General features: G+C 43.6%; 1 protein-coding gene across 6 annotated transcripts in view; it reads right to left on the bottom strand.

Moving 5' to 3' along the window:
- Positions 1-25,643, bottom strand: part of DOCK10 (dedicator of cytokinesis 10) — a 145,271-nt gene that overhangs the window by 113,842 nt on the left and 5,786 nt on the right. For 2 of the 6 annotated variants that reach the window (XM_054639191.2, XM_077183863.1), the window contains exon 1: positions 5,228-5,517. The exons of 3 other annotated variants lie outside the window; for them this stretch is intronic. In XM_054639191.2, coding sequence (XP_054495166.1) covers positions 5,228-5,392 — 165 coding nt within the window. In that variant the 5' untranslated portion in view covers positions 5,393-5,517. Of the gene's footprint in view, positions 1-5,227; positions 5,518-25,643 lie in introns of those variants that run through there. One more of the 6 variants, XM_077183869.1, reaches the window with a different exon arrangement.

Raw genomic sequence — 25,643 nt, forward strand, 5'->3', positions numbered from 1 at the left:
TCTTTTTCCTGCTTTTCTTGTGCAGGTTTGTTTCTCTTTGTATTCTTGGCTTTAATCAAGTTCCCCTGCCTTTCTATAGGTCAATTTTCTTCTCTCTCAAGCAGTATTTTGAACACACATCCTAAATAGGGATTTTTGTGTAATGCATAAATCACCTTCCCAAAGCACTCCCAAGGACTGAGAATTACAGACTTTCTGTGCCTCTTTAATTTATATCCTACTCTTTCAGGTAGGCATTGCTTAAAAATAAATAGCTTACTTCTCTCTTTTTTCCCCAGGAAAAGAGAATAAATTCCTCATACATAGGAGAATGTTTTCATCACTTTATTGCTTTGAGCCCACGCTCTTCATAAGCTGTCATAAAAAATTTGGTTAACACATTCATAATAATTACATTTCACACACTGTCATACTATACACATTGCTGCAACACTAATAAGTGAAAGCAATATAAAACATTGCTCAGAGTACCAAAGTCAGATGGAGAAGATTTGCTCAGTGGTAAAAGGGCACTTTTAACACCAGCTTTTCTTGAACCATATGCATATACTACATGGTACTGCAATGCTGAAGAATGAAAACCGACCCACATTTCCTCCCCTCTGTATATAAGAAACTCTACCCAGAGCCACAGCTGCTGTCTGAACAGGTAAACACCAAAACAAACCCAACATGCTGCTGAGGAGCAGCAAGGGAGGGACACTGTCCCTGGTGCCCAGGGGAAGGAAAGGCTGGCAGCCACTGCAGTCACTCTCAGCTCTCAGGGGCACTGGGCACAGCACACAGAGAAGCTGCAATGGTAACAAGAACACTGGCCAGGATGACACTGAAGCAGAACTGCATTTTGTGCATCACTTACTACTTCTCCTCTTTACACTCTAATGTTATTCATTTATTCAAACATGGGCTTGTTTCTGTTCCTGCTGAGGTCAAGTGCTGAAGTGGAAGTTAAGGTCAAATAAAGCTTCATATGCTTATTGTTGCTTAAAAGTGTACTACACATTGAAGCTGCTGACTTGAGCTAAGTCATGAAAATTTTGAGTATTTTTTTTTTTTATTTTCCAGCTTTGGGTAACCTTGCTTTGCAAAGACAATCCCTCCTCCAAGACACTGCAAGAAGGGAACACCCTTCTGTTCCCAGGGTTGAGCCTCCAAAAACCACTGCAATTGCCCACCATTTGAGTATACACAGACACATTCCCACATTCAAAACCAGTAAGTTATGAGTCAGAGATCCTGCAACTCCTAGAGCTGCCACCCATTGATAGCACTGCTATTGTACAGGCCTTCAGGAGAGAAATGCATACAAATGAGATGAGTGCACAAAATTACTTCAACTGAAAGTAGAAAATTAACACAGACTGTACAACAAAACTTCAGGAACACAGTTCTGGAGGAAAACTGCAATACTAGATGACGGAAAATTCTCAAAGCCATGCTTCTGTTCTCTCTACTGCTTTTAGAAGAGTAAAAATTCATTTACAAACTAAGTGACCTGAGAAGCAGCTTGGTCACCATTAACGAAGTAAATATTGCTGTGTTCAAGCTAAAAAGTCAGCTCAAGTTTCACTATTTTATTCAAAATACAAAATAATTTTTACGTTTTAATGTAGCTTATTACCAAGGGCAGGAAAGCTGGGGCTGGGGAAAAGTAGGATCATATCCTCAAATACACTTTGCTCTTATCACACAAACCTCAGCTGGCACAGTTTGTAATAAATTGCATGAACAAACCCAAAGAATGACCTACTAGATAAAGCTCAACTTCAAGTCACAGGTTCCAAATGCAAACCATCATCTTGAATATTAGTGCCCCCCTTAAAACACCAAACAGCTCTACAAACCCATGTACTTCATTTTCTTCCTTCAGGCATCTTCCTCTTCTCCTTTTTGTTGTGGAAACAGCATGCACAGCCATTTGCATTCCCTCTAGAAAGGTTTTTAGCACCACAAACCTCATCATCTCAGTCTTATTTTGAAAGCCAGTTCTTGCAGACATGCTCTTAAAGGTACAGAAAACAAGGGTCAATTAAATCACTGTCACTGAACAAATTGATTGAACTTGTACACCATATTAGAGGTTGTTTGGACACTTGCTTTCCATGTCTCTGGCACATTCCAGGGTTTCATCCAAGAGAAGATGACACACCACAGTAATTGACAGAGAATTTACAGTTTTCTCTTCCCAACATCTCTCCCAGCTCTGTGGATCCAGTCAAGATCTAAAACTAATGATTTATCTGTCTTGCCTAAGGGTAAAATCAGATTTTTAAACTAATAAACAGAAGAAAAAAAAATTATCTGAATAAAGACATCAATCCTCATGTTCTGCAAGGACCAGAATGTTAGAAACGCCTGCTGTGATGCCTAAAGGTTTCACACAGTGATTAGTAGGTAGCCATTAAGCAATAGCTGGAGGCTGTGCTTGGGACTTCTTCCTTTCTTTTCTCATAGAGTGCACCCACAGAATCTCCTGTTTGGAGATGCCACTGACAAAAACAATTCCTAGAAGAATATCCTACCAGGATCTTCCTCTTCAGTGACTAACAAAGGAAAATGGGGCACATCCCTAGAGCTGTTTATTTACTTGAGGTATTTTAGGGTAGACTGCTGTTCTCTCTGATTCAGGGTTGCTTTCTGTATCAAGGCAACACCAAAATGTTCCTTTTGCTACACACAGGACAGGCAAACCTGCAAGAACAGACCACAGAGCCTGGTGACTTCAAAAAGCTGTTCAACCAGAAGGCATAGTTTGTCTCCTGAAATCAATACCAAAGGCTCACAGAGGCAGTGGCACACAAGCTACAAAGGAAGACCATTTCATCTGAAGGCAGGAAGAGACAGAATGCCAGATCTGCAGCTGGCAGGAGCCAAATGATCACACCCAGGCCCACCAGTGTACTTCTGGTATTCTGCATTTGGGATTTCCTCACCTCTCTTCTTTGGGCACTCCAGTTACTCACTGCCCTCAGACACGAGCACTTGGGAATCTCATTTGGATCAGTTTAGCTCCTGGCATCTGCACAATCTGCATAATGGCACTGGGAACCAAACTCTCTTTTGCTCATCTACATAGTTGCCTCCACTCTATTATCCAGACATAATCCTCAAGGATCTACAACAGACCCAGGGGAAAAACTCATTTGTGAGGAGCATAGCCTGTTGTATTAAGGCCCAGTAGCCTCCAGCTCTCTTTATCATGCTGCTCTTTCAAGTAACATGAATTCAGGTGGAAACAGCACGTTTTTCTCAGTTCACCAGGTCTCCACATCACTCCTAAGCCTAACTGCAAGGTTTAATGGCAAATTCATTTAGATATTTACATAATTAACTGCTTCAAAACAAAAGCATGGTAATAATACACATCCTGAAGAGAAAGATGTGTCTAAAGTCAACCTCTGCCCAGCAACTTTCTTCCCAAGTGCCTGCCTGCACCTACCCCAGCCTCAGGACAGGGCTGGACTACTCCTCCTCCTCTTCTCAAAGGGACTGAGAGGGAGAAAATGATCCCACAAAGCTCCTGGGGAAGGGCAGCCTTCTGGCAGGACAAGCACCAGTGCATGTCCTGGGGAATGAGTTTGAGGGGCTCTCGGAGCCCACATCCAGCATCAGGTAACACATCACCAGAATGTCTCCCCTCCCACAGCTCCCTCCACAGTGCAGGGTAAAGCCTCACCTCCCTGAGAGCCCAGGGACCTTGGCTCTTGGAGCCCTGATCTCACAGGATTTACCACACAAGGAACACAACTCAGGCTGCTGATGAGTATTTCTGGGTTTGGCAGGGCTGGCACAATGTTTTGCTGCCACAACACCCAAGACTACCCTTTTCTTCCAAGGACTGAAGCAAGTTACAGATGATCCATACTCGGATGTGCTTCCAGACATTTCTCACTTCATCATGCTTGAAATTACTACCAGAAAGGAGCCATTTATTCATTTAAATGCTGCTGAGGTCATTTATTTAACCATTAGGTGGAAAAAAAAAAGTTTGTTGCAATAGACCTAGATACTTTTAGAGCAAAAGAAGCTTTAACATCAGATTGACAATGATGAAATCAATTTCCTTCCTCCTTATGACAATGCAACTCCCCCCTGCACTGGAGAACACCCTCAGCTGATACTAAAGCACTGAGATTGGGTCCTTGCTACTATCGTTGCCATGACTGCACCACACACCTCTCCATGGGCAGCAATGCTCTACTCATCTAGTCAAAACAGCTGCTCAGGACAGCTATTACATCCTCTAATGTTACCCTCTACCACTAAGTTACAGTCCTGTGTGGGATCAGAGTACCATGGGAGTGCACTTGGAACTTCATCAAATCTCTACCACTTAAATGATATAAATGAGTGTCCTGACAAACTGACAAAATATTATTTTGAGTGTCTTGGTAGTATTTTTATCAAGTAATAGCCACAGAGTAACAAATTATTGCCACCTCAGATGCAAACCACTCCAGGGTTCTGGAAATGCTCACCATATGCGTATTTGGCAAGGAAGAGCAGTAACTAGGCAGTAAGTGTATTCCTCATTCTGAAACAGTGATTTATAACCAGGAACAACCCTGTCACTTATTTCTAATAAACCTATAATGCTTATTATATTCCCATGACAAAATAAAAATTTAATTCAGGAAGAAAATGACACTCAGAGACAGACAGCCTTTCAAGCCCTCCTTCATTAAAGAACAGAGGCAACTCAGTAACCCGGAAAGCAGTGATCCAGCAAACATTGTGCTGCTGCAAACTGTCTGAGGCAAAGATATATGGGAGTTTATTTGCATATAACTTCATATGAATTCCAACTGCATCCTGGGTGCAAGTAAAGATTGTTTTTTTTTTTTGTTTTGTTTGGCTTTTGGGTTTGTTTTTGTTTTTATGATGAACAGACTTAGCAAACATTTCCTAAGCTGTCTGCTGTTTGGAATTCCAAGTCTGAAATAAAGCATAACCATGCTACCGGCTCCAGTGCTGCCTATCTCACAAACAAAACCCACCAACAATTAAATAAAAGAACATTTACTTTACACAGAGCTTATGTGCAGCTTACAGCTTCACCTATAAAGTAGTATTATAGATACAGCAAATCTAGCAGCAAACTAACCAAAGTGACAAACTGCCTGTCAATGCTCTCTCTCTATGAATATATTCTCAAAGGAAAAAAATAATCACATCTCATCTGTAATAATAATTCTGTCACCTCTCTCTTGGTTAAAGTGTACCATACCATTATGATGAGAGTCCTGGGTCTGCTCATTTCATCATCACTGTCCAGCGGCAGAATTTCATGTGACAACTCCTCTCGTCGCCGGCGCCTGCAGATATGTGGACAGTTCCTCTGTACCACAGAACGAAAGGCTTGGAGCAGAACAATGCTGGCAGCACAACCCATATCTGCATCCTGAAGCCTACAAAATAACTTCTATGTTTATGCTATGTTTGAAAAACAGTGGCTCCTTGTCCCTGAAAACAGCCTACAGTGCAGCTGCAGCCAGCTCGCTCTCCAATCGCTTCCTTGAGCTCTGATCATCTGATCACAACCAAATAGCTTGGATGCAGACAGAGGAAAGATTTGATCCACTGAAACAGAAACACACGCAATATTACGATGCTTTGCTCTCCCTCCCTCTCTGCTCCTGAATTCACATGAGAAAATGCACTCCCCTCTCTTGTACAATCATCCGCCCGCTCCGATTCCAGTTTCATGGAACTGAAAGTATTAAAATTCCCAGTTCAAAAGAGCCAGCTGTTCATTAAACACACACAGAGGCATCCACAGTAACTGCCTGGATCAGTTTAAATACCTTCTTAAAAAAGTCGTACATAGCAAAAAAGCCAATATCTGCAAAGTTATTAACTCTCATTATCAGCACTGCTGGCTTTAAAACACTTTGCCTAAGGGGTTTTTTACCACACACACACACAAAAAAAAAAAAAGCTCACAGAGGGATTTGCCTACAATGTTTTCACCACTTCTTGCAATTTTCTGAAGCACAGCAAGTTCATTTGAGTTGTAAATGTAACAAGTGGCAAAAAGGCAGAAATCTGTGTGCTTCATCCAGCTCATGCTGAAACAACGGTGGCTCAAGGCAAAGCAGCAGCTCTGAAATGCCTCTCAACAGTGGGGCTGTTCTGTGCTCCTACACACAACCTTCTGCCTTCACTGAGAAACATCTTTACACCTACACAGGGTCTCACTCTGAACCACACAGTGGCGACCTTCCCAGAGGGTGAGAAGAGAGGGTTTCTGTGTGTTATCAGGGGCTCCAGGCTGGGGGAAGCTGCTGCTGGCAGCCAGCACCCACAACTTGCCTCTCTGGCTCCTGCCTGGCAAGTCATTCAAAAGCAGGCAGGGATGCTCGGCAATCACATGGCTGACCTGGAAACACAGCAAGCACTAATGGCAGAGTGTGTAAGATAATAGCACAGGAGAGGAAGTCAGCACTAAAAATACCTACAGAAAATGGATTTCTCCTACACATTAGGAAAACTAAAAATTTCCAATAGGGTTTCCAGAGCAGCTGCTTTTAAGCTAATATGTGTAACTTTATTATATGTGCACCCAAAACCATATTTACCTTGCATCAAAAGGTTTTACTTTCTAATGAAGGCCATGAAAAGTTTTGTCATCAATTCCCACAGGGGCATAATCAACTTTATAATGTCTGTTAATGAGATATTTGTAAATAATACCCTCTTTCACAATCTGAGCCAGGAACTACACTGAAAACTTTTTATGGAAGTACCTTTTCTGGGCTTAAGTAGAGTTTAATTGCTCAGCAATCTGGCAAAAGACATCATAATTCTAATTAAAGCATTTCCCTGAAAAGGTAAATCCTTTAGATCTGTCCTTTAACAGCAACAAACTCATTACCATTATTTCTTGCCCTTATTTCTTTAGAGCAAACAGCTTTAAGTGCATGTAGAAAACAGTCAGCAGCACTGGCAGGCACTGCACAACCTGGCCCCCAGCCCTGCCAATGCACCCACCTGGCTCTTCCTCCCCTTGGATGCTCCTGGGTACACCCTTCACACGCTGGTGAGATGTCCCTGCCCCCCCAGCAGCAAACCCTGCAGAGGGGGCCTCCTACCATGCTTGTTAGTCTGACTTCCTAATGGGATTACAAGGGCACAGTGGCACAGCTGAGTAATTCCTGCACCAAACCAGCAATCCTGCTGCTATTGTTTGTGTTTTCATCAGCCCCCTGCCTGCTCCAGAGCTGCAACTGACACCTTGGCCACACCAAGGATGCACTTGGCAGCTGGGACACCTCCGTTCCTACTCTAATTCCAGCAGCAGCAATCCAGTCCTGGGTAACATCTGCTGCTGGCTGTTATGGCAACTGCTCTGCTGCCTTGGGGGCTGCTAACACATCTCCTGTCTGTCTGTACAGCATCCTCCTTCACTCACCAGTGCTCAGCTGGGAGAGTTGGCAGCATTTTTTTGAAATTTGGTTTCCATAGCGCAGCCCAGCACAGTCGCACATGTGCACGCACGTGTGTCTGGAACAGCACCCTAGGGCTCGACTCAAAGCTTCCCTTTGTTCTCAGAGAGGAATCCCATCCATTCCAGGGGTCTTTGGATCACACTATTCTCTGCCAGTAGCCTTAGTAACTTCATTACAATTATTTGTGGATTAAGCTATTATTAGATACAAGCAGAAATGACACAATCTTGGCATTTTGGCTTTTAGGAGAGAAAAATGACACTTAGCCTGAAAGCAAGTAAACTAACAAGCCAAAGCCAGCTAAAAGTAGCCTCCAGCTTTGATCAAAATTCAAGAACTGAAAAACAGCTAATGCACAGGGGGAAAAGAAACCACTGAGGAGCTAAAAAAAAAATAAAAAATCTCTTCTGTTTTGAGGAAATCTCACAGAGGCATAAGCTATTACTGGAAAGGAAACCTCCCAGCCACTAAAAATGCCTGGACACATACAGAGTATCAACAGCTTTGTTTTACAAAGGTAGGGATCTCATTAGCATACACTATGTTTATACACCAGTTATCAATAGTGTTAGTTACTCTTACAGTGAAGCATTCAGGACTATTTTGTGTTAATTAGCACTTTAATCCAGAAACAAAATTCACTGAAACCCCCTGGGAAGCAAAATACTCCTTAGTGCAAGCAGCTCTTTATTCCCCATTACGAAGGCTTTCACAGCAATGCTGGGCTAAGGAATATGCACACTGGAAACCTCCCAGTGCCCACTCTCACCCCACTCTTATCCTTTTAACTATGCTACATAGACATGTAACAGCAGCATCATGGTTTGTGGGGACAGGCTGGGAAGGAGACCACTAAAGGCAGCTCAGTGAAGAGAAGGAAAAGAAAAATTAGGCAAGACAATTGTTTTAACCCAGAGGACTTCAGTGACCCAGTCCTCAGCAGCTCCTGGGGCTGGGTCTGTGTAGCAGCCAGGCTGTGCAGGAACAGAAGTGGGTCACACTTGCCATGTCTTATAAAGTCCATGATAAGAAAGCAGAGTTCAAAGGCATCTGTGTCCCTGAGCTTACAGCTATTCCAGCCTCAGCTTCCACATGAAAGAGATACCAGCTCTGCAAAAAGGCAGCCAGGGTGTGAAGAGGGAAGCTCTCTCTTGCACTAAGTCTGTAGCAGACAGTAAACTACTCCTCTAAGCACTGAGTTATTTCTCTTTCACAGTATTCCTGTGTTTCTGTTTCTGCAGGCTGCAAGATTTTCTAAAGATGCTACCAAACATTTTCTTACACACCTATTTCATACCTCATTAGCACATCACATTAAAAGCTGTTTTCCTTCCCACAGCTTACTTTAGTCCATTAATTTTCCTTGCTCTTGGTGGCATTTGAATTCCTGTGATCATAATAAACAGGATACAATCTATTGGTATTGTGGTCTTCAGCTGAGGGCTTTAAAGAGGAAGGCAGAAAGACAAGCGTTGGAGAATATCCTTTAGTGAGAGGTTGACTTATCAAATTCAACACTGATCCTTCTTGCACCCCCAAAGGAGGCTGCATTCTTCTCAACAAGGAGGATGGATGCAGGTTAGAGCCCCCTTTGCCATGAGACCTCTCAGCTGCCAGCATGACAGGCACCATTTTGTTGGGGTTTTTTAATATGGGAAACAAGCCTGCCTCTCCAGGGTATTTTTGCATGACATATACTGGGAAGCTCCACAAAAGCTCTTGTAGTGTGACAATCCTAAAGCAGCAGTGCCAGGTGAGCCCAGGAGCCCTCAAAATGAACAGGAACACCCCTGGAACTGCTTACAGCAGTGTGTTCAGTCTGGCCCACAGAAGCCTCAAACCAGTAGCAGGAACTAAAGGCAGCATAGCAGTACCAGCAATAACAACTCACTGTTACAAATGATAAGGCTCATGCCACCATTACAGGTTACCATTAAATTTACCATTCCACATACATCATATCCTGGTACAGATGATGAGCAGCTCCCCAGGAGCACACAAACAACACAAGTGGCCAGTGGCTGTCACCCACAGCTCCACACATAGATCCACAGTTTACAGTGAAACTTCTCTTCAGTTAGTCCATACAAGTAGCAGATAAACATTTGAAGCAAGACATGACAACAAAATTACAGTCTCTGCCTTGATGCAAACAAGGATCACTCACATTTTGGTAAGCTCATGTCTCATTTCTCAACACTTAAATATTTATCACCCACCCTTTCAAAACAAAAAGAGCTTATACATGTTTTCTTAGCAAAGGTCTTTGTCTCCAGTATTTATTTTCATGAAGGCTTGAAGGCACTTGCAAAGAAAGCAGAGGGGAAAAAACACATTCAAGTCTGAAAGACCCTTATGCTCTGTTACTCCAAAACAAACAGGGGAACCCTAACTGGCCCCCAAGGAATGAGCATGGAGACCCAGCTCAGACATGTGCAGTACTCCAATGGATGGTCTTCATGGCAGGCAGCTTAAGGAGACAAACCCCCATTAATGGGGCTCTTTTCCTTGCACATTTTATACATGAAGAAAAGCTGTAAGTACATATACCTGAGTATAATCTCAGGCCTTCCCATGCACTTTTTTCTACAGCCTTGAAGCACTGTGGAGGATACCATGTCAGAGTGGCATCTCTCACTGCCACAGAGGCAGCGTTTCCAACACACCTCAGGGAGCTGCCTCATCTTCTCTTTCCAAAGGTTATGTCCCAAACCTTTCACACCCAGCCCAGAGGCCAACAGGAGGCTGTGCAGGGCTAGGCTGAGCCACTGCTGCCATACATTTTGAGGGAGGAGGAAAAAAAAAAAAAAGTGCTTTAAAGGACACATGGGAATCCCACATTTACTTCAAAGAAAGCTTCTGCAGTCACAGGTGCTACAAGCCATAAATAGCATCTGTGCCTTCCACTCATAACATCTCTCTTGCACTCATTTCAAAACATTCATGCACTGTATCTTTAAGTGTTGCTGCAAAAATGGTTAAATATCAGAAACATTGAGATCTCAAATAGCAGAGGGGGTGACTAAGAGTCAGAAAACACAGGCTCTGTAATACTTTAGTTTTCACCAGCTGCTCCCAGTGACCCAGGAAAGCAGGTATTTACTGCAGTAACTGGTCAGCACAACTCCTGAACCATTTACAGCTGTTTTATCTTGAAACTGTTTCCTTCTCACAAAGTTATTCTTGACCAACACAAACGATTCATAGCACACCAGTTACAGTAAGCAGAAACCCAGCAATGAGAGCACACGGTTGAGGCTGTGTGAGAGCTGCTTGAACTGTTCAACCCAGCCATTTCTGCTCATTGCACCTTCCAGAGCCAGCGATGCTCGCACTGCCGTGGGCAGGAGGAGCCAGCAGTGCCACCGGGCCGGTGTCACCTGGCTGTGAGCACAGCCTGCAGAATGCCAGCAGTGCCACCAGGCCAGTGTCACCTGGCTGTGAGCACAGCCTGCAGAATGCCAGCAGTGCCACCAGGCCAGTGTCACCTGGCTGTGAGCACAGCCTGCAGAACGCCAGCACTGCCACCGGGCCGGTGTCACCTGGCTGCAGAATGCCAGCAGTGCCACCGGGCTGGTGTCACCGGGCTGTGAGCACAGGCTGCAGAACGCCAGCACTGCCACCGGGCCGGTGTCACCTGGCTGCAGAATGCCAGCAGTGCCACCGGGCCGGTGTCACCTGGCTGCAGAACGCCAGCAGTGCCACCGGGCTGGTGTCACCGGGCTGCAGAACGCCAGCAGTGCCACCGGGCTGGTGTCACCGGGCTGCAGAACGCCAGCAGTGCCACCGGGCCGGTGTCACCGGGCTGCAGAACGCCAGCAGTGCCACCGGGCCTGTGTCACCGGGCTGCAGAATGCCAGCAGTGCCACCGGGCCTGTGTCACCGGGCTGCGAGCACAGCCTGCAGAATGCCAGCAGTGCCACCGGGCTGGTGTCACCGGGCTGCAGAACGCCAGCAGTGCCACCGGGCCGGTGTCACCGGGCTGCAGAATGCCAGCAGTGCCACCGGGCCTGTGTCACCGGGCTGGTGTCACCGGGCTGCAGAATGCCAGCAGTGCCACCGGGCTGGTGTCACCGGGCTGCAGAACGCCAGCAGTGCCACCGGGCCAGTGTCACCGGGCTGCAGAATGCCAGCAGTGCCACCGGGCCTGTGTCACCGGGCTGCAGAACGCCAGCAGTGCCACCAGGCCGGTGTCACCTGGTTGTGAGCACAGCCTGCAGAATGCCAGCAGTGCCACCGGGCCGGTGTCACCGGGCTGCAGAATGCCAGCAGTGCCACCGGGCCGGTGTCACCGGGCTGCAGAATGCCAGCAGTGCCACCGGGCCGGTGTCACCGGGCTGCAGAATGCCAGCAGTGCCACCGGGCCGGTGTCACCGGGCTGCAGAACGCCAGCAGTGCCACCGGGCCGGTGTCACCGGGCTGCGAGCACAGGCTGCAGAACGCGGGCGTCTGGCACCCTCTAGGGAGGAGCACATGAAAGACCAGCTCTCAACTGCTGCTTCCCCACTCCATCTGCTCGAAGCAGAAACAACTGCTACAGTCATGGCAAGAAAGGAAAAAAAGTCAGGTAAGCACAGAAATAGATTTCCCATGACTGTCTGTGCTAGTGCTGCCTTTCTCTTCTCAATATTTCTTTGTTCTTTCACGTTGATGTCTGGTGCAAAGTGCTACACAGACTCTTAATTACTACCACACTGTACATGGCCCAAACACAGGTTTCCCCCATTAGATCTTCCAGCTGATTGCATCAACAAATTGCAACCACTTGACAAAAAAGAAAACAAAGTGATAAAACAGTTATGTAAGGACTTCCAACAGGCTGGTCTACAATCCCATATCTCTGGAGCTACAGCCTCTAAAGAGGTCTTTCAGAATATTCTCTTTACACAAAAAGTGAAATAAACCTTTAACCTGCATACAAGTAGTTTCCACATTCTTATCTTCAACTCAGGTGAAGCACCCTGCTGATTTTCAAGAAATTCCTCACTTTGACAGGTAGTTTTCCACAATTACAGCCTCTGTGAGATCAATGGGGTTATTCTTAGGTCAAGTAAAATGGAGAGCTGCAACCCATAGGCAGTGATGAAAACCTCCTTATTTCAACTTCAGTGGCTTCTGGATCTAGCAGGGAACATTCTAAAACGCAGCTAAGAGCATTGTTGTGGTTTCCTTAAGCATGTAACAGGAAAAGAAATCTTTGACTTCAAACCAGGAAAAATAACTACTTAACCTACAAAGCAAATGTTTGTTTGTTTTTAAAAAGAACTTTTATTATCCCATAAAACTGGTTGGGAATTAGTTTGAGCTACCAAAACTCATCTTTTCTTTGGCACACAGTTAAATAAAAACATTATGTATTAAGATAAACTCTGTGAAGAGTTTTCACCAGAAGTTATAACCCTGGCTGAGCTCAGACTTCCAAAGCAAAGATTTTACAGATAAGTTACAACAGAAAAAAAGCAGCCACTACCCCACTGGTTCCCAAAAAGAACTGGTAGCAAATGATTATCATCTTTCAAAAAGATATACATGTAACTTTCACACAGCCCCTCAAACTGCATGATCAACAGCTGAGCCTGTTTCCAGGTGACCTCCATTTCACTAGCCCAATGGGAGAGCATCTGAGAACCAAAACTGGCATGGAGGAAAAAAACCTAGAAGATCACAGTGCCTGTTTTCACTCTAACATGTTTATTTTGTGGCATTCCTTACAGCTAAAGAAAGTGCTACTCATCTGTTACCTGTCACAGTCCAAGATCTCCACGACGTGCATAAATTCCAAAGCCTTTTGCCTAGATGTTTCACAAATCAACTTTAAAGAACAAAACACACCCAGCTACATGGCAAGGTGCTCCTCCCACAGAAGAGCAGATGCATTCTCCATTTGCTGCCCTGGCACCAGCCCTGCCACTTGTGGAAACACTGGAAAGAGAACCAAGCAATGGGGAGAGCAGGCAGGAACACCCCCCAGGGCACAGGGAGACACAGATGTCAGCAGCCACTAATGAGGTTTTAGGAACAAGATGTGGGTTTGGATGAGGTGTCCCTTGTACTGTAATGTTCTCCACGCTGAATGGCCTGAACAGCACCATGCTTTAATAAACCAACACTTCTTCTCTAAAATATGATCAAAGGCCTAAAAACACCACTGCAAAACCTCTCACCCACATTCACAACTTTGGACAAGAGCCACAGAAACCCTTGTTGCTGACATCTTCAGGATCTGTAACCTGTTCTCTATTTCTGTAACAGCCACAGCTTGCCATAATCCAAACCTGCTCAAATACAGGCTAGAAATACAGAGCAAACACAAATAGAGACAGACTAGAGTTACTTTCAAAAAGACTACTCAACTCTGGACTAGAGCAGAGTTTTAGACAGTGATATCTTGGCAGAAAATGCGTTTCTTATTCTAATTTGCCTCCAATCCAAGCCAATGACATCTGTGTATTTATAACCCAGCTAACAACAATAACAAAACCCAGAACTGCTCCATAACCAGAGCACTTTCAGTCTCTAACTCTTTGAAAAGATAACTCTTTTTTGGGCCACAAGAGAGCCTGCAAAAGAAGGTCTTTATTGGCACACTCCAATCTACTTGTACACTCCTTTTATTTTCAATCAACTCACCTGAGCAGGAAAAAAAGGACATGCCTCAACATTTGAGGTAAGAATTTAAATAACAAATGAATTATTTTATTTAATGCTTTTCATATTGTTTAACAAAGAAAAACTAATGGTTTACAATGAAGAAAGAGTGGAATCAGGTATTAAATGAACAGGCCAGGCTTCATACACAAATGCCACAGACTACACAGGACAGGTCTAAATTCAGGCCATACCAGATAAGCTAGAGAAGCAGGACCATATTGATTGCAAATGCACACATGGTAAAAAAAAATTTGAGAAATTAAGTATGGAACTCAGCAGGCTGAATGGCATCTTCACCTCAGTCACAGCCATCCAGCACAGTTTCCCATTCTTCAGCACTCAGAATGGGAGCTCAGCATGTTTCCTTATTTGTCTGCATGAAAAATTAAAAAGAACCCAAACCCCACCATTTTTCCCCTGCAGATGAAGTCAGGCCAGAGATATATAGTCACTCATCTCTTGGCTCCCACTTTTGATGCCCTTCCTCTCTCTCAGATGCCAGACTGACATTACAAAGGTAGCACCCAGCACCTTCTGCCTCTGAGTCAAGCCTCTGCACGTGATGGAGGTCAGCAGCAATTCCCACCTGGCTCTGCACATGCTCTTCACACAAGGCTGCTGGATTTTCTAGCCAAGAAAGGCCCTTCCAACATCCCTCACCAAAATAATGGGCTGTCCCAGGGAGCCAGGATTTGAGCTGCCTAAAGCATTCCAGACTAATTTAATAAATTTTTAATACAAAACATCAAATTCCTTGAAGCCAAGAATTTCTACTGCAAGCTGGGCAATCACCAGCTGAAAACAAAGGAGGAAGAGCTGGAAGCAGAGGCCAATACCAAAATGATCAGCAGCTACCAATATGACACCAGCACAAACAGAGTTCAGTATATCATGCCAGGTAATTCTAGCAAACTCACACTACTGTCTTTAAAAGCAGTGACATGAGCACCCTGCTGAGACTGAAAGCACATGAATGGGCCTGGCCACCTTCAAGAATGAACCAGCTGCAGAACAGACCTGCCAACGTGCCAGGAAATTGATGTGGCTGCTGTGTCCAGCTCTCAGATGCCCAGCACAAGCCCACTGACACAGAGGATCAAGCTCTTTGCAAATCACCAAGACAGACTGAGGCTGGAGGAAATGATGAGGAAAATACCTTTGTCCAGCCATAAGACATGAAGGTTGATGGAAAACCTTGCCACTCTACACTCTCATAGGGTAGAGAGAAGAGAGAGGCTTTCCACAGAGACATAGCAGCAGGGGAGGAGACAATGAACAGAACACATGTGATAGTGGACATTTCAACTAAACACAGCAAAATAAACTTCTACCCATGAAGGGTGGTCAAACACAGGAACAGGGCATCCTTGGAGAGTGAACAAGGTCCTGAGTAACCTTATCCCTGTGGAAGGGAGCTGGACCTGACAACCTCCTTGAAGTTCTTCCAAGAAGTTCTCTCCAAACTGTTATTTCATGAATGTGTAAGAACAGGGCTTATTCAGCCCAACAAACCAGAGCCCAAATTTGTGCCCTGTTTGGGACAGCCCAGACACAACTAAAGCCATCTAAGCCAAAGCCTTAAACCAAAGGCTAGCAGTGATGAACTGGCCATTCAGGCCATACAATTTCTTTTCACACAAGGCTCTGTTTCTAAACTAACCCAGAAATGAACAAAAGAGGCTCCCAATCAGGCTTCTTTCAACTCTAAGTCAGCTGCACAATCCCTGCTTATTATTTCAAGGCAATTTCACTTTGAGGAATATACAAAGAGTTCAGCCAGAAGCAAGGAACCAAAAGGAACAATCTCATTCAATTTCCGAGCATAAGCTTCTACAGCTGCAAAAGGGAAAATTAGGCACAAAATGTGGACAAAGTAAAAAAAAGAAATGCAAAGTAAAATCTATACATATGGGGCCAGCAAAAACTGTGTTGTCTCAGGTGCTGCTCTCCCATCACCCCACTCCCCCAAATACAGCAGCTGCAGATGTATCCCTGTATCTGTCAGAAAAGATCCCACAAGAAGAATATGGATTGTTTCCACTAGCAGTATAATAATGTGGCTTCAGATTCCTTTTTTATTATCAGTGCCAAGAATCCAAAAGAAAGAAGCTAAGAGTTGGGACTCTCTGAAAGTTTTTAAGGCTATAAATATTACAGAGCTGTCTTGATTTTTTTGTTTGTTTACACATTACTCAAAAAACCCTGCCCAAATCTGACAGGTCCAGGGGCAGCCAGCCAAGCACCTTTTCCCTGTTCGACCATGTCAAGTATCACCTAACCATGACACTTCTTGGGCTAAAACACACAGGGCAAATTATTAATTTCTCCAGAGCAATCCACCTACAGAGAATCCTACTGGCATAAACATCAGCCCTCACCAGACAAGAAAAGGGATCTGTGTGTATACAGTGCCAATACTGTAAGAGAAGTTATCCTCTTGATTGCAATGTGGGGGCTGATTAGCCCCAAATCCTTTCCTTTCTTAGCACATCTAGAAGCTCAGGGAGGCTCACATTCCTCCTGCTTTACACCAGCCAGGAAGCCCAGGCTGCACAGTGGAATAGTGAGACCACCCAGACAAGAGCATGGAACAGAGACAGGGTCCCTCAGACCCACACTGCTCACTGGGTCCTTGTCACCCTGTCAGAAAGGGGCAGCTCAAACACAGCTCCTCACACCACACCCAAGGAAGTGCCTGAATCCCACAGCTTTGCCCTTATCACCATGGAAAAGGAAAAGCACCCCAAAAGGCAAAACAAAACACACCAACCCAATCCAAAAGCATCCTGCCCCTTTTAGAAATAACATTGCTGGGCTTTTGTCACAGCACAACAATGTGCTCACTATATCAAACCAAGTAACAGCTATTGTAGCAGCTAATGAGTGACACTGTCCCCTGGACAGCTCTTCTGTACAACATGTGGTTTTCATTTCATGTCTCTTGTCAGGATTTCACTCCCTTTCTTTCATTTGACCTCCAGAAGATAATAAAATCATACAAAATCTAAAACTAACGGACCTTACACTTCTGGCATCCATTAACATTCACATCCACAAGGCTGTTGATTCAACAAAATACAAAATAAGCAAAACCAGGCCAATTATAAGTTGTTTGGCCTGTATTTGTTAAGTTCTAACACAGTCTCTATAAACATATGTCTTCTGGTTGGTATTTCAGGAAGAAATCCTTAGAAGAATAATATTTTGATTAGTAACATGTGTGTTTTGAAAGACTAATACTGAACTCCAAGGGAGATTAAAATATGAGTAGAAACTATGAGCTAAATACACATATGTGCAAAGAGCTTTCATTCTCACTGACTGAAATGTCTGGTTACAAGTAATTTGTTTTTATTATTGAAGTCCTAATAGTCTGTGCTATTGACTTTTGTAAAATTAACTGATACTTATGAAAATATCCTGTTCTTACAAAACCACTTTTGAACATTACTTAAAAAAATTACCTAGTATATAACAGAAGCAATGTTATTCTCTAGATTATAATGACACATCTCAAATGAACATCCAAAGGACCCTAGTAATTTTAGGTATCCAAATGTTGACCTCTTCTCTTTTTAGTCTTTCAGGACTTCTCAATCAAGCAGGAAATAAAGATCAGCCAGAGAGTGTTTTTCAAGAAATCACAACTATTGACACTCACAAAGCTATTGATTTACGTCAGGGCATCAAGCAGTTCCCTGTGTGCAACATGCAATTAGATTTTTAAATAGATTTCCAACTTCCTAGGCCACCTCCTCATTCTTCTGCTGACAGCTGGGCATTCAGCAGGGTTATGTTCTTAAGTAGTTCCAGTAGAAAAAGTGTAAATGCATAAGTAAATTATTTAAATCTTACAGAGTAAACACCTGAACTTTAACCCAAAAGATTGTTTATAATTGCTTTTAGGAAGTCTGGTTGTCTGTGCTGCCAAAGCTTTCATTAGAACATGTGATATCCAAGTGAAAATATGATGGTACATGCATATTCCCTTTAAACACACCTCTTTCCCACGCCAAGGGAAAATATTCTCAACTTTCTCTTACAATTCAGATGGAAATTTAAATGCAGAGATAGCAATTTTTCATTTCTGTTGAAAATCACTCCAATATACAATTAGTGCTCCAATTGAAGTTAACATTCATTTATCACTTTCTACGTAATGTTACAATTATTTCATGGTAACACAGAGTTGCAGCCAACAGAAGAACTCTCACCTGGATGTCATTTATGCTTTTGTCAAGCAACTGAGCAAATTAGGAACAGTTACAGCTAAATACCAAGCACACACTGCCAGGCATAAGGGCAGCCTTGGTTACAATTACTCACTCTCAGTATCAGTGCTTCACTCTTGATGCAGTAACACTAAATTCAACACGACTGCTCTTCACAAAAGATCAGGCTGGCAATTTACTGAGGAGACTGCTGGGGACAGTGTCACTGGCATGCACAAACAGCAGGAATGGAAGCTGCTGCATTTCCAGGGAGACACCTAGAGATGTCCTTCACCCAGCACACACGAGCCTGCAGAGCTCAGCTCTCTGGGAAGCAGCACCCTCTGCCTTTCAAAGCTCATCTATCAGCATCTGATTTGAAAAAAAAAACAAGTTTAAAAGCCAGCCCCAAAAGACTGGTTGGTGCACCCTAATAGGAGGCACTGCCCTAACCAAGACATCCTGCTGAACCAGGGCTCACATGACTGTGCCAGCCAAAGGAACAGGCAGGGTGAAAGGTTAGGAGAGGTTCACCTCTATCACACAAGAGTTTGGGTTGGAAGGGACCTTAACATCCCTGTGGACAGCACTTGCTCGGGGTTTCAAAAGACAAGGACACAATTCCTCTTAGGAAAGTAATGGAGAAGATGGATCTATCATCTTATTCCAAATATAAATTTATCTGGTGATCTGCAAAGCACATCAAATGGCACTATAATTATTACTCAGAGTGCTGAGGAACCTTGTCACAGCAGATATCACATTTGAGATGGCCATAATACACAGAGTAACACCACACAATTTCAGAAAGCTTCAACCCATCCAGAGTAACACCTTACCTCATCAGAAGGCTTCAGGTGTCTGCCCAAACAGACAAACATCAGGTCACTCCAGAAGGCTGCAAGTAACTGCCCTTCTTGTTCTTTAGCCCAGCCTTTTATCCCCTCCTGTTGATGCCCTGCACCTGTGTGCCCTCTGCTCCCTTTGGTGGTTGGTCAGTGCCCCTGGGCACTCCATGGCTCATTGCTGTCAGTGCTGCTCACCTGCTGCTCACAGCTGTGCCCATTGGGGATGAGGCTCACACAGCCCCATCCCAATCACCACAAACTGAGTGCCTACAGAACCTGGCATCTGCCTATGACACAGGACTTCTGGAAGCTCTAATCTGATCCAGAAGAGCAAGCCAAACCAGTATGAGTCTATATTTTAAAGGCAAATCTAATCCCACTTTCCAACTTGACTATGCAGACAGAAATCTGAAGACGTTACACTGCAGTCAAAAGAACTACAGCATAATTCTGCATTTTTTAACCAGAACCTGTTCAATCTACTTAAAGGAACAGCTGCATTTAAATTTGGCTGTCACTGACATTGTCTATGCCACCATAACAACAAATCTTAAAGCCCCAGATGGGTTAATATTTATGAGAAAGTCAACAGAACATCAAAAGAACAGGAAACAGCATTTCCTGCCAAACTGTCTAAAAGCAGTCATACCGTTAGCACCGCACTTTGCTGGCTTTTATTCCTGTTATCTCACAGACAGACATGAAAAAGCTAAAAAATCTGCTAAGCTGAGCCCATGATAATAGCTACTAGAATGTATTATTCCTTAGTCATGGCTCAATTTTCATTTCTTTTTGCACCCAAATGACAGAGAAAGGTATTTGTTAAATTGTCCGTGTGAGCTAGTGCTAGCAGGATGTGTTTGGCATACTGGCTCTGGGGCACGTCTGGAGCTCTGACACTGGCAAAAAAAGTCAGACAACTCTCTTGCATTATCTTTTATACCTCATAGATGTTGGAACAACCAGCTGCATTGCAAACTATGCCAGGTGGGTTCAGGACTTGCAGCTGGGATGATGACAGACCCAGTTACACACTGAGCAGCAACCCTTCCTTGTGCATCAGAGAAATTTCACACCTCAGTCTTCAAGCTCTAATTACAAGACACTTGCTGACTCCCATTCTTGGTCACACAAAATCTTCCTCCAAAATAAAGAAACTCAAATTTCTTATCTGAATCCCTGACAGATCCTTTAGGATGAGGAACGAGCATCTTCTGAAATATGCACTGGGAAAAAGTGGTAGAAAACAGAAACCCAGAAGCCTTGGGGCACAAAGACCAAGCAGAGCAGCCCTTATACCTTATTCTAGCACAGCTCAGTAGCCATCATCACGGAATTTAAATGCAAAGCTCTTGTCCTAACCCCCCCCCCAAACCAGGCATGCCACATTGTTCCAAGGAAACTGATTTTAGCCCTCTTTACCTGAGTTGATTTTAAAATAGATATAAATCCATTGATATATTCACACATCACAACATGGACTTGTCTTTCACACTACACTGAACAGAGAACCACTGCTTCCTTTAAGGAAACAGACACAGGAAAAATTCTTTGAAGAAGAGTCCCTCAGTATTATTTGAACTATATTTTTATCTGGTGAAGAGCCATTCAAATAGCACCTATCAACACAAACCCACATGTTCAATGCAAAACCTCAGACCAAAGGCAGAGGAGAGGCCTATGACCAAAGCCAAAGGCTTTGCATTGCCAGTTTGGGGGAGAGGCAGGGCTGGGCAGAGCAGCACGGGGCAGTGCCCAGGAAGGGAGGAGCACAGAGATCACCCACTCACAGAACTGGCAAGGAACATTCCTGGAAGAAGTGGGTTTTGATGTGGCATGGATGGCAGGCAGAGATAGAGTGCCTGACACAACTGACACACTGTTCCCTGCACAGAGAGGCTTTAACAGAGCCTCTGAGACAAGTGGGAGAGGGACACAAAGCACAACAAGGATCCAGGACTGGAAGGGGTGAGGGCAGCAAAGCAGGGAGTAGGCAGATGTGAGAATGGAGAAATGAGAGAAAGATAATATTTAACTGCAACATGCAGGTCATGGCTAGTGGTTTTGAAGGGTTCTCATTGTAAGAAACACTCTGGGGAAAAAAAGAAGATAAATTTCACATTGAGGCATGTAAGACATTGTGTCCCACTGTTCTACCGCCCATCCTTATTGCAACACAAGTAACTGGTAATATTCACCTGGAACCCTCTGCAAACAGTTTTCTCCTCACCCTTTCTGAGGAAAGAATATATAGAAGGCAAAAACCATTTCATTGCCAACATCTCCAGCCAGCTGGAACTGTCATGGCTACATAAACCCCCCCAAAACTACCATTCCATCTTCTTCCATTTCCAAGCCAACTGGAGTTAAACCACTTTGAGCTGGTGTGTTACATGAGCTCCGTTTCTTTTAGAAAGTATACAGAAACATGGAAACAACTGTGTATGCATTTGAAATATAAAAAGAAGCAGGTGTCTTCTGAAAGACACCTGAAGAAAAGTAATCATCTACCTTGACTACAATTTTTTTGTTTATATTAGGGATTTCCTAACATCACTGTTAAATCACAAGTTAATATTTGACCAGGAAAACCAAATTTCTGTTCATGGATCTCCTGGATTTCTGTTTTGTAGGTTCTCTTACAAAACCTCCAAAACAGTTTCATTGATTCAGGGGAAGCAATGAGGATAAAATCATCCAGCACTAAAGAGACCAGTATAATTCAACCCTACTTAATGTTGTACAACTTCGTTTCCATCAGTGCTTGAGATTTTAGCTGTTTAATGAAAGGGTGTCAGCAGAACAGAGGCACTGTGCAATCACACAGCTCAAAGAAAAAGACAACTGTTACTCATGGAAAAGGCAACTGTTGCCTGAAGTGAGATGCAGCTTTGGAAGAGGCAGATGCTTTTCAGTAACTTGCTTTCAGAGGAGAGCTGTGCAGGATATTTAATGTCTGCACAGCTTCTGTAATTGCTCTCTATCCACTGCTGGAAGTCCACCTGCCACCCATGAATTGGAGGGGAAAACATGTGCCTATATACTGACAACAGAAACATGATGGCTCAGCACAGATTTTACTATGCATTGCAAATATGTGAGTACAAAAGGTATTCACACACCACATGATATTCTAGAATATCAAAGTCTGCTCATTACTGGTTTTAATACTTACTCATCACTCCCTTTCTCTCTGCACACAGAACCAGAGGTATGACCCAGGACTTGTTTTCCCAAGGTCTCTCCCTGTCAACATGCTGTTGTTGTTCAGTAGAACAATCTTTTCTGTATTTCATTCCATATAACTTAAAGTTCAAAGCCACAAAACAGTTCTATCCCCAGGATGGCCAAAGTGGCCTGAACCACTTTTCAGACTTGAGACCACTTGAGGCTAAGTAACAGAAAAAGAAGAAAAAAAGAGAAGCCAGAAAAAAGGCTGTGCACTTGTATCTTCAAAGAGAGACTGAGATTGCTACAAATACCACAAGTTATTTATGGCCTGTGAAATGCAACAGAGGCATTCCTAACAAAAGACATCAAGCCTGGCCTGTGCCATGGTACTTGCACAGCAATGGAGAAAGCTCTTGCATGGGACAGGCTCCAAAGATGACTTATTATCTAAACATCACAGCCCAATCAATAGCCCCCAGGCTGACTCCAGCCCACCACTTTCACTCAAAGACTCAACAAGCTCTGAATCCTTTCTCCTGCACCTACTCATAGCATGGAAAGGAGTGCTGTGCTTGCTTCCAAAGGGGAGAGAAGGGGATGTGGAGGACTGGCATCCTGCCCTCCCTCAAACTGAACATGCATTTTGCACACTGTCTGGGTATAGGCAGCCTTTCCTGCCTCTATTCTGTTGACTTTTTGGCTCAGACTCCCCCCAGGGCTGCCAGAGCTTGCAAAGGACTAAGAGGGAAAGAAGGCAGGGAGTAGAGAGTGGGCAAGGAGGAAGCTGCAAGAAGCACTTCACAGCAGAAGAAAGAGGCAGAAAAAGTAGTTTAAGACTTTATTACACACCACTGTGGCCAGAGGATACCACAGCAGTCTTCCCCCTCCCTCTCCTCATGCCCTTCTGCCATGCCCTTGCTCTGTCCCAGGGCCTGGCAAACACTCAGATCACAGGAGAATATTCTCACACTTTAAAAATACATTTTCTTCAAACCAGGTCAACCTCTGCCCCTAAACCACAAGAAAAACCACTCCAGAACAAAGATCACTGAGGAATTTGCATCAAAATGTAGACATATTAACCATTAGTTGAAATGTTGCAGGCAGTTTTTGGATAAAAGATGCTTCCAGGCCTTGTTTGCAGAGCCATTGGGCTCCCCATGTGGGGAGCTTTTGATTTAGCCCTAAAAAAGCAGAGCCAAAAGACACTTAAGAGTCCAGAATTTCATTCTTGCCTATAAATTAGAAATACACTCCTCAAAGTCATCAACCTAAACATGGTTACCAAAGCAGGTACATCTAGCATGGGCAAGCAATACTTTTAGATGATGACAATTTAAAAACTAAAATACAAAGATAATAGATTTTCTTTTTGCTATTCTAAACATTCCTAGTCACTCCACTTTCAGAGAGAATATTTCTGCATTACTCTTGTGATAAACAGCAACACATAAAAAAATGAAACCTTTTTCCCCTCTATCATATCCAATTCAATTGCATTCATTAAATTGCATTATATCCACATCATTTAATTTAGGTCAACATGTCAGAGTAACCTAGGATCATGTTTGTTTAAGTCAGCCAGCATTATTCTCCCACCTGAACAGCCCCTTTCAGACTCAGTGACAGAATTGCACTCCTCTTCTTCCACACTCCATGAAGGAGAAACTACACTGCAATTAAAAAATCACTGCAATGCTGACAGCACACTAAGCTTCTGTACACTGAATATTATACAACTGCTCAACAGCAATAAGGGGAAGAAAGTCTAGCAGCAAGTTGTTATTTATTAATGACTGCATTAGGAATTTAAAATGTAATACAGTGTATCTTTCAACTTTTGAGGTTTCCTTTTTTTTCCCCTTTGGGTCTGCAGATACAACCTTGTTTCACAGAGGCAGCAGAAGACTCTCCTTGCAGGGAGGTACCATCTCCCTCTCCCCATATTTTCCTGGGATTCCAATGACAGTAGCTGCAGTTCCCACTGCTGTCTGCACAGTGTGAACCCACACACGTCACAAACATCCAGATTTCCCCATCTGATGTACTTTTATACAAGCTTAAAGAACATCTACATTAAGTAATCTCAAAACATTACACTGTGTTCCAAAACACGCAGTATTTGGCTTCCAGCTGAAAAGTAACTTTAGAGTACCCAAGCAGAGAGGCTGGATGTTGGCTCCCAGTGTAACACTGGGAAGGAGAGGCTGGGCAGCATCACCTACCCCCAGTGCTCCAAGGAAACTCTCTTCCTGTGTAAAATTTAAGGATAAAAATGCAACATTGACCTCTTCCTGTCTGTATCATGAAGGAGAAACTAGTACCAGTAATGACAAGTAATCTACAAAAAATGTATTTAAGCAATGCAATTTAGGTTGTGATTATGCATCACTGACATGAAGGAGAAAAAATAATAGACTACTGCCTTGAGCATCAAACTAAAAAATGGAGGAGGGGTAAGGAGATTTGGGAAATTTTTAAAAAAATTAGAAAAAAAAGAAAAGAGAAGTAGAAAAAGCCTTCCCAGCTCTGGAAGGCTTCACTGACACACATCACCACCTAACACTAATGTAGCTCAGTACCCTGCTATTTGTCTGTTTGTGCTCTGCCCAGAAAGGGACAACGTGAGCTGAAGTCATTTACACTTAGCAAGCATGCAAAGGACAGGCAGCCTTCAGTTTTCCTACATTTTTCAAGAAAGGGAAAAATTTTCCCATGTCAGAAATGAGAGGAATAAGGGGGATTACAAAGCCAGGCAAATTATTCATCCATGTGGGGCAGGACAGCCTGTGAGCGGGATAAACTTGGAGACAATCATTCTATGGCTTTTTCTATAGATTTATTGTATGAACTTGGGTAGTTAGCTGTTGGTGTTTTGTTTTTCTTATCAACAAAAACAGGGATAAAGTTGGCTTTTGCTAAAATAAGAATATACAGTTGTTATAAAACAGCAAGTATAATTCAGATTCAGAAAATTTTTATTGAGTTCTGTGAAATGTGGGGAATTCTAAACTGGAAACATTATACACATGACAAGCAAGTCTGTGCAATAATCACATTTGTGTCACTACTTCATAGGCCTTTGACCTTATGCTAGAAAAGTTACAAACATGTTTTGACTTCTGGAAGTGACATATGCACTGCAGAATTGCCTGTTAGAAACCACAACAATATTAAACTATCTCTCTGTGTATCCATCCTCCTCCAAAGCCAAACCAAGGCTTAGTTTTCCAGCTTCTCTTTGTTATTGATGCTCATTCTCTCCCTCTCAAGACCCCTTATTTAACCATGCAGGCAAAAGAAGTTAATGCAAC

This window comes from Agelaius phoeniceus, chromosome 10 (genome assembly GCF_051311805.1).
Source record: "Agelaius phoeniceus isolate bAgePho1 chromosome 10, bAgePho1.hap1, whole genome shotgun sequence".
In the NCBI taxonomy this organism is placed as follows: domain Eukaryota; kingdom Metazoa; phylum Chordata; class Aves; order Passeriformes; family Icteridae; genus Agelaius; species Agelaius phoeniceus.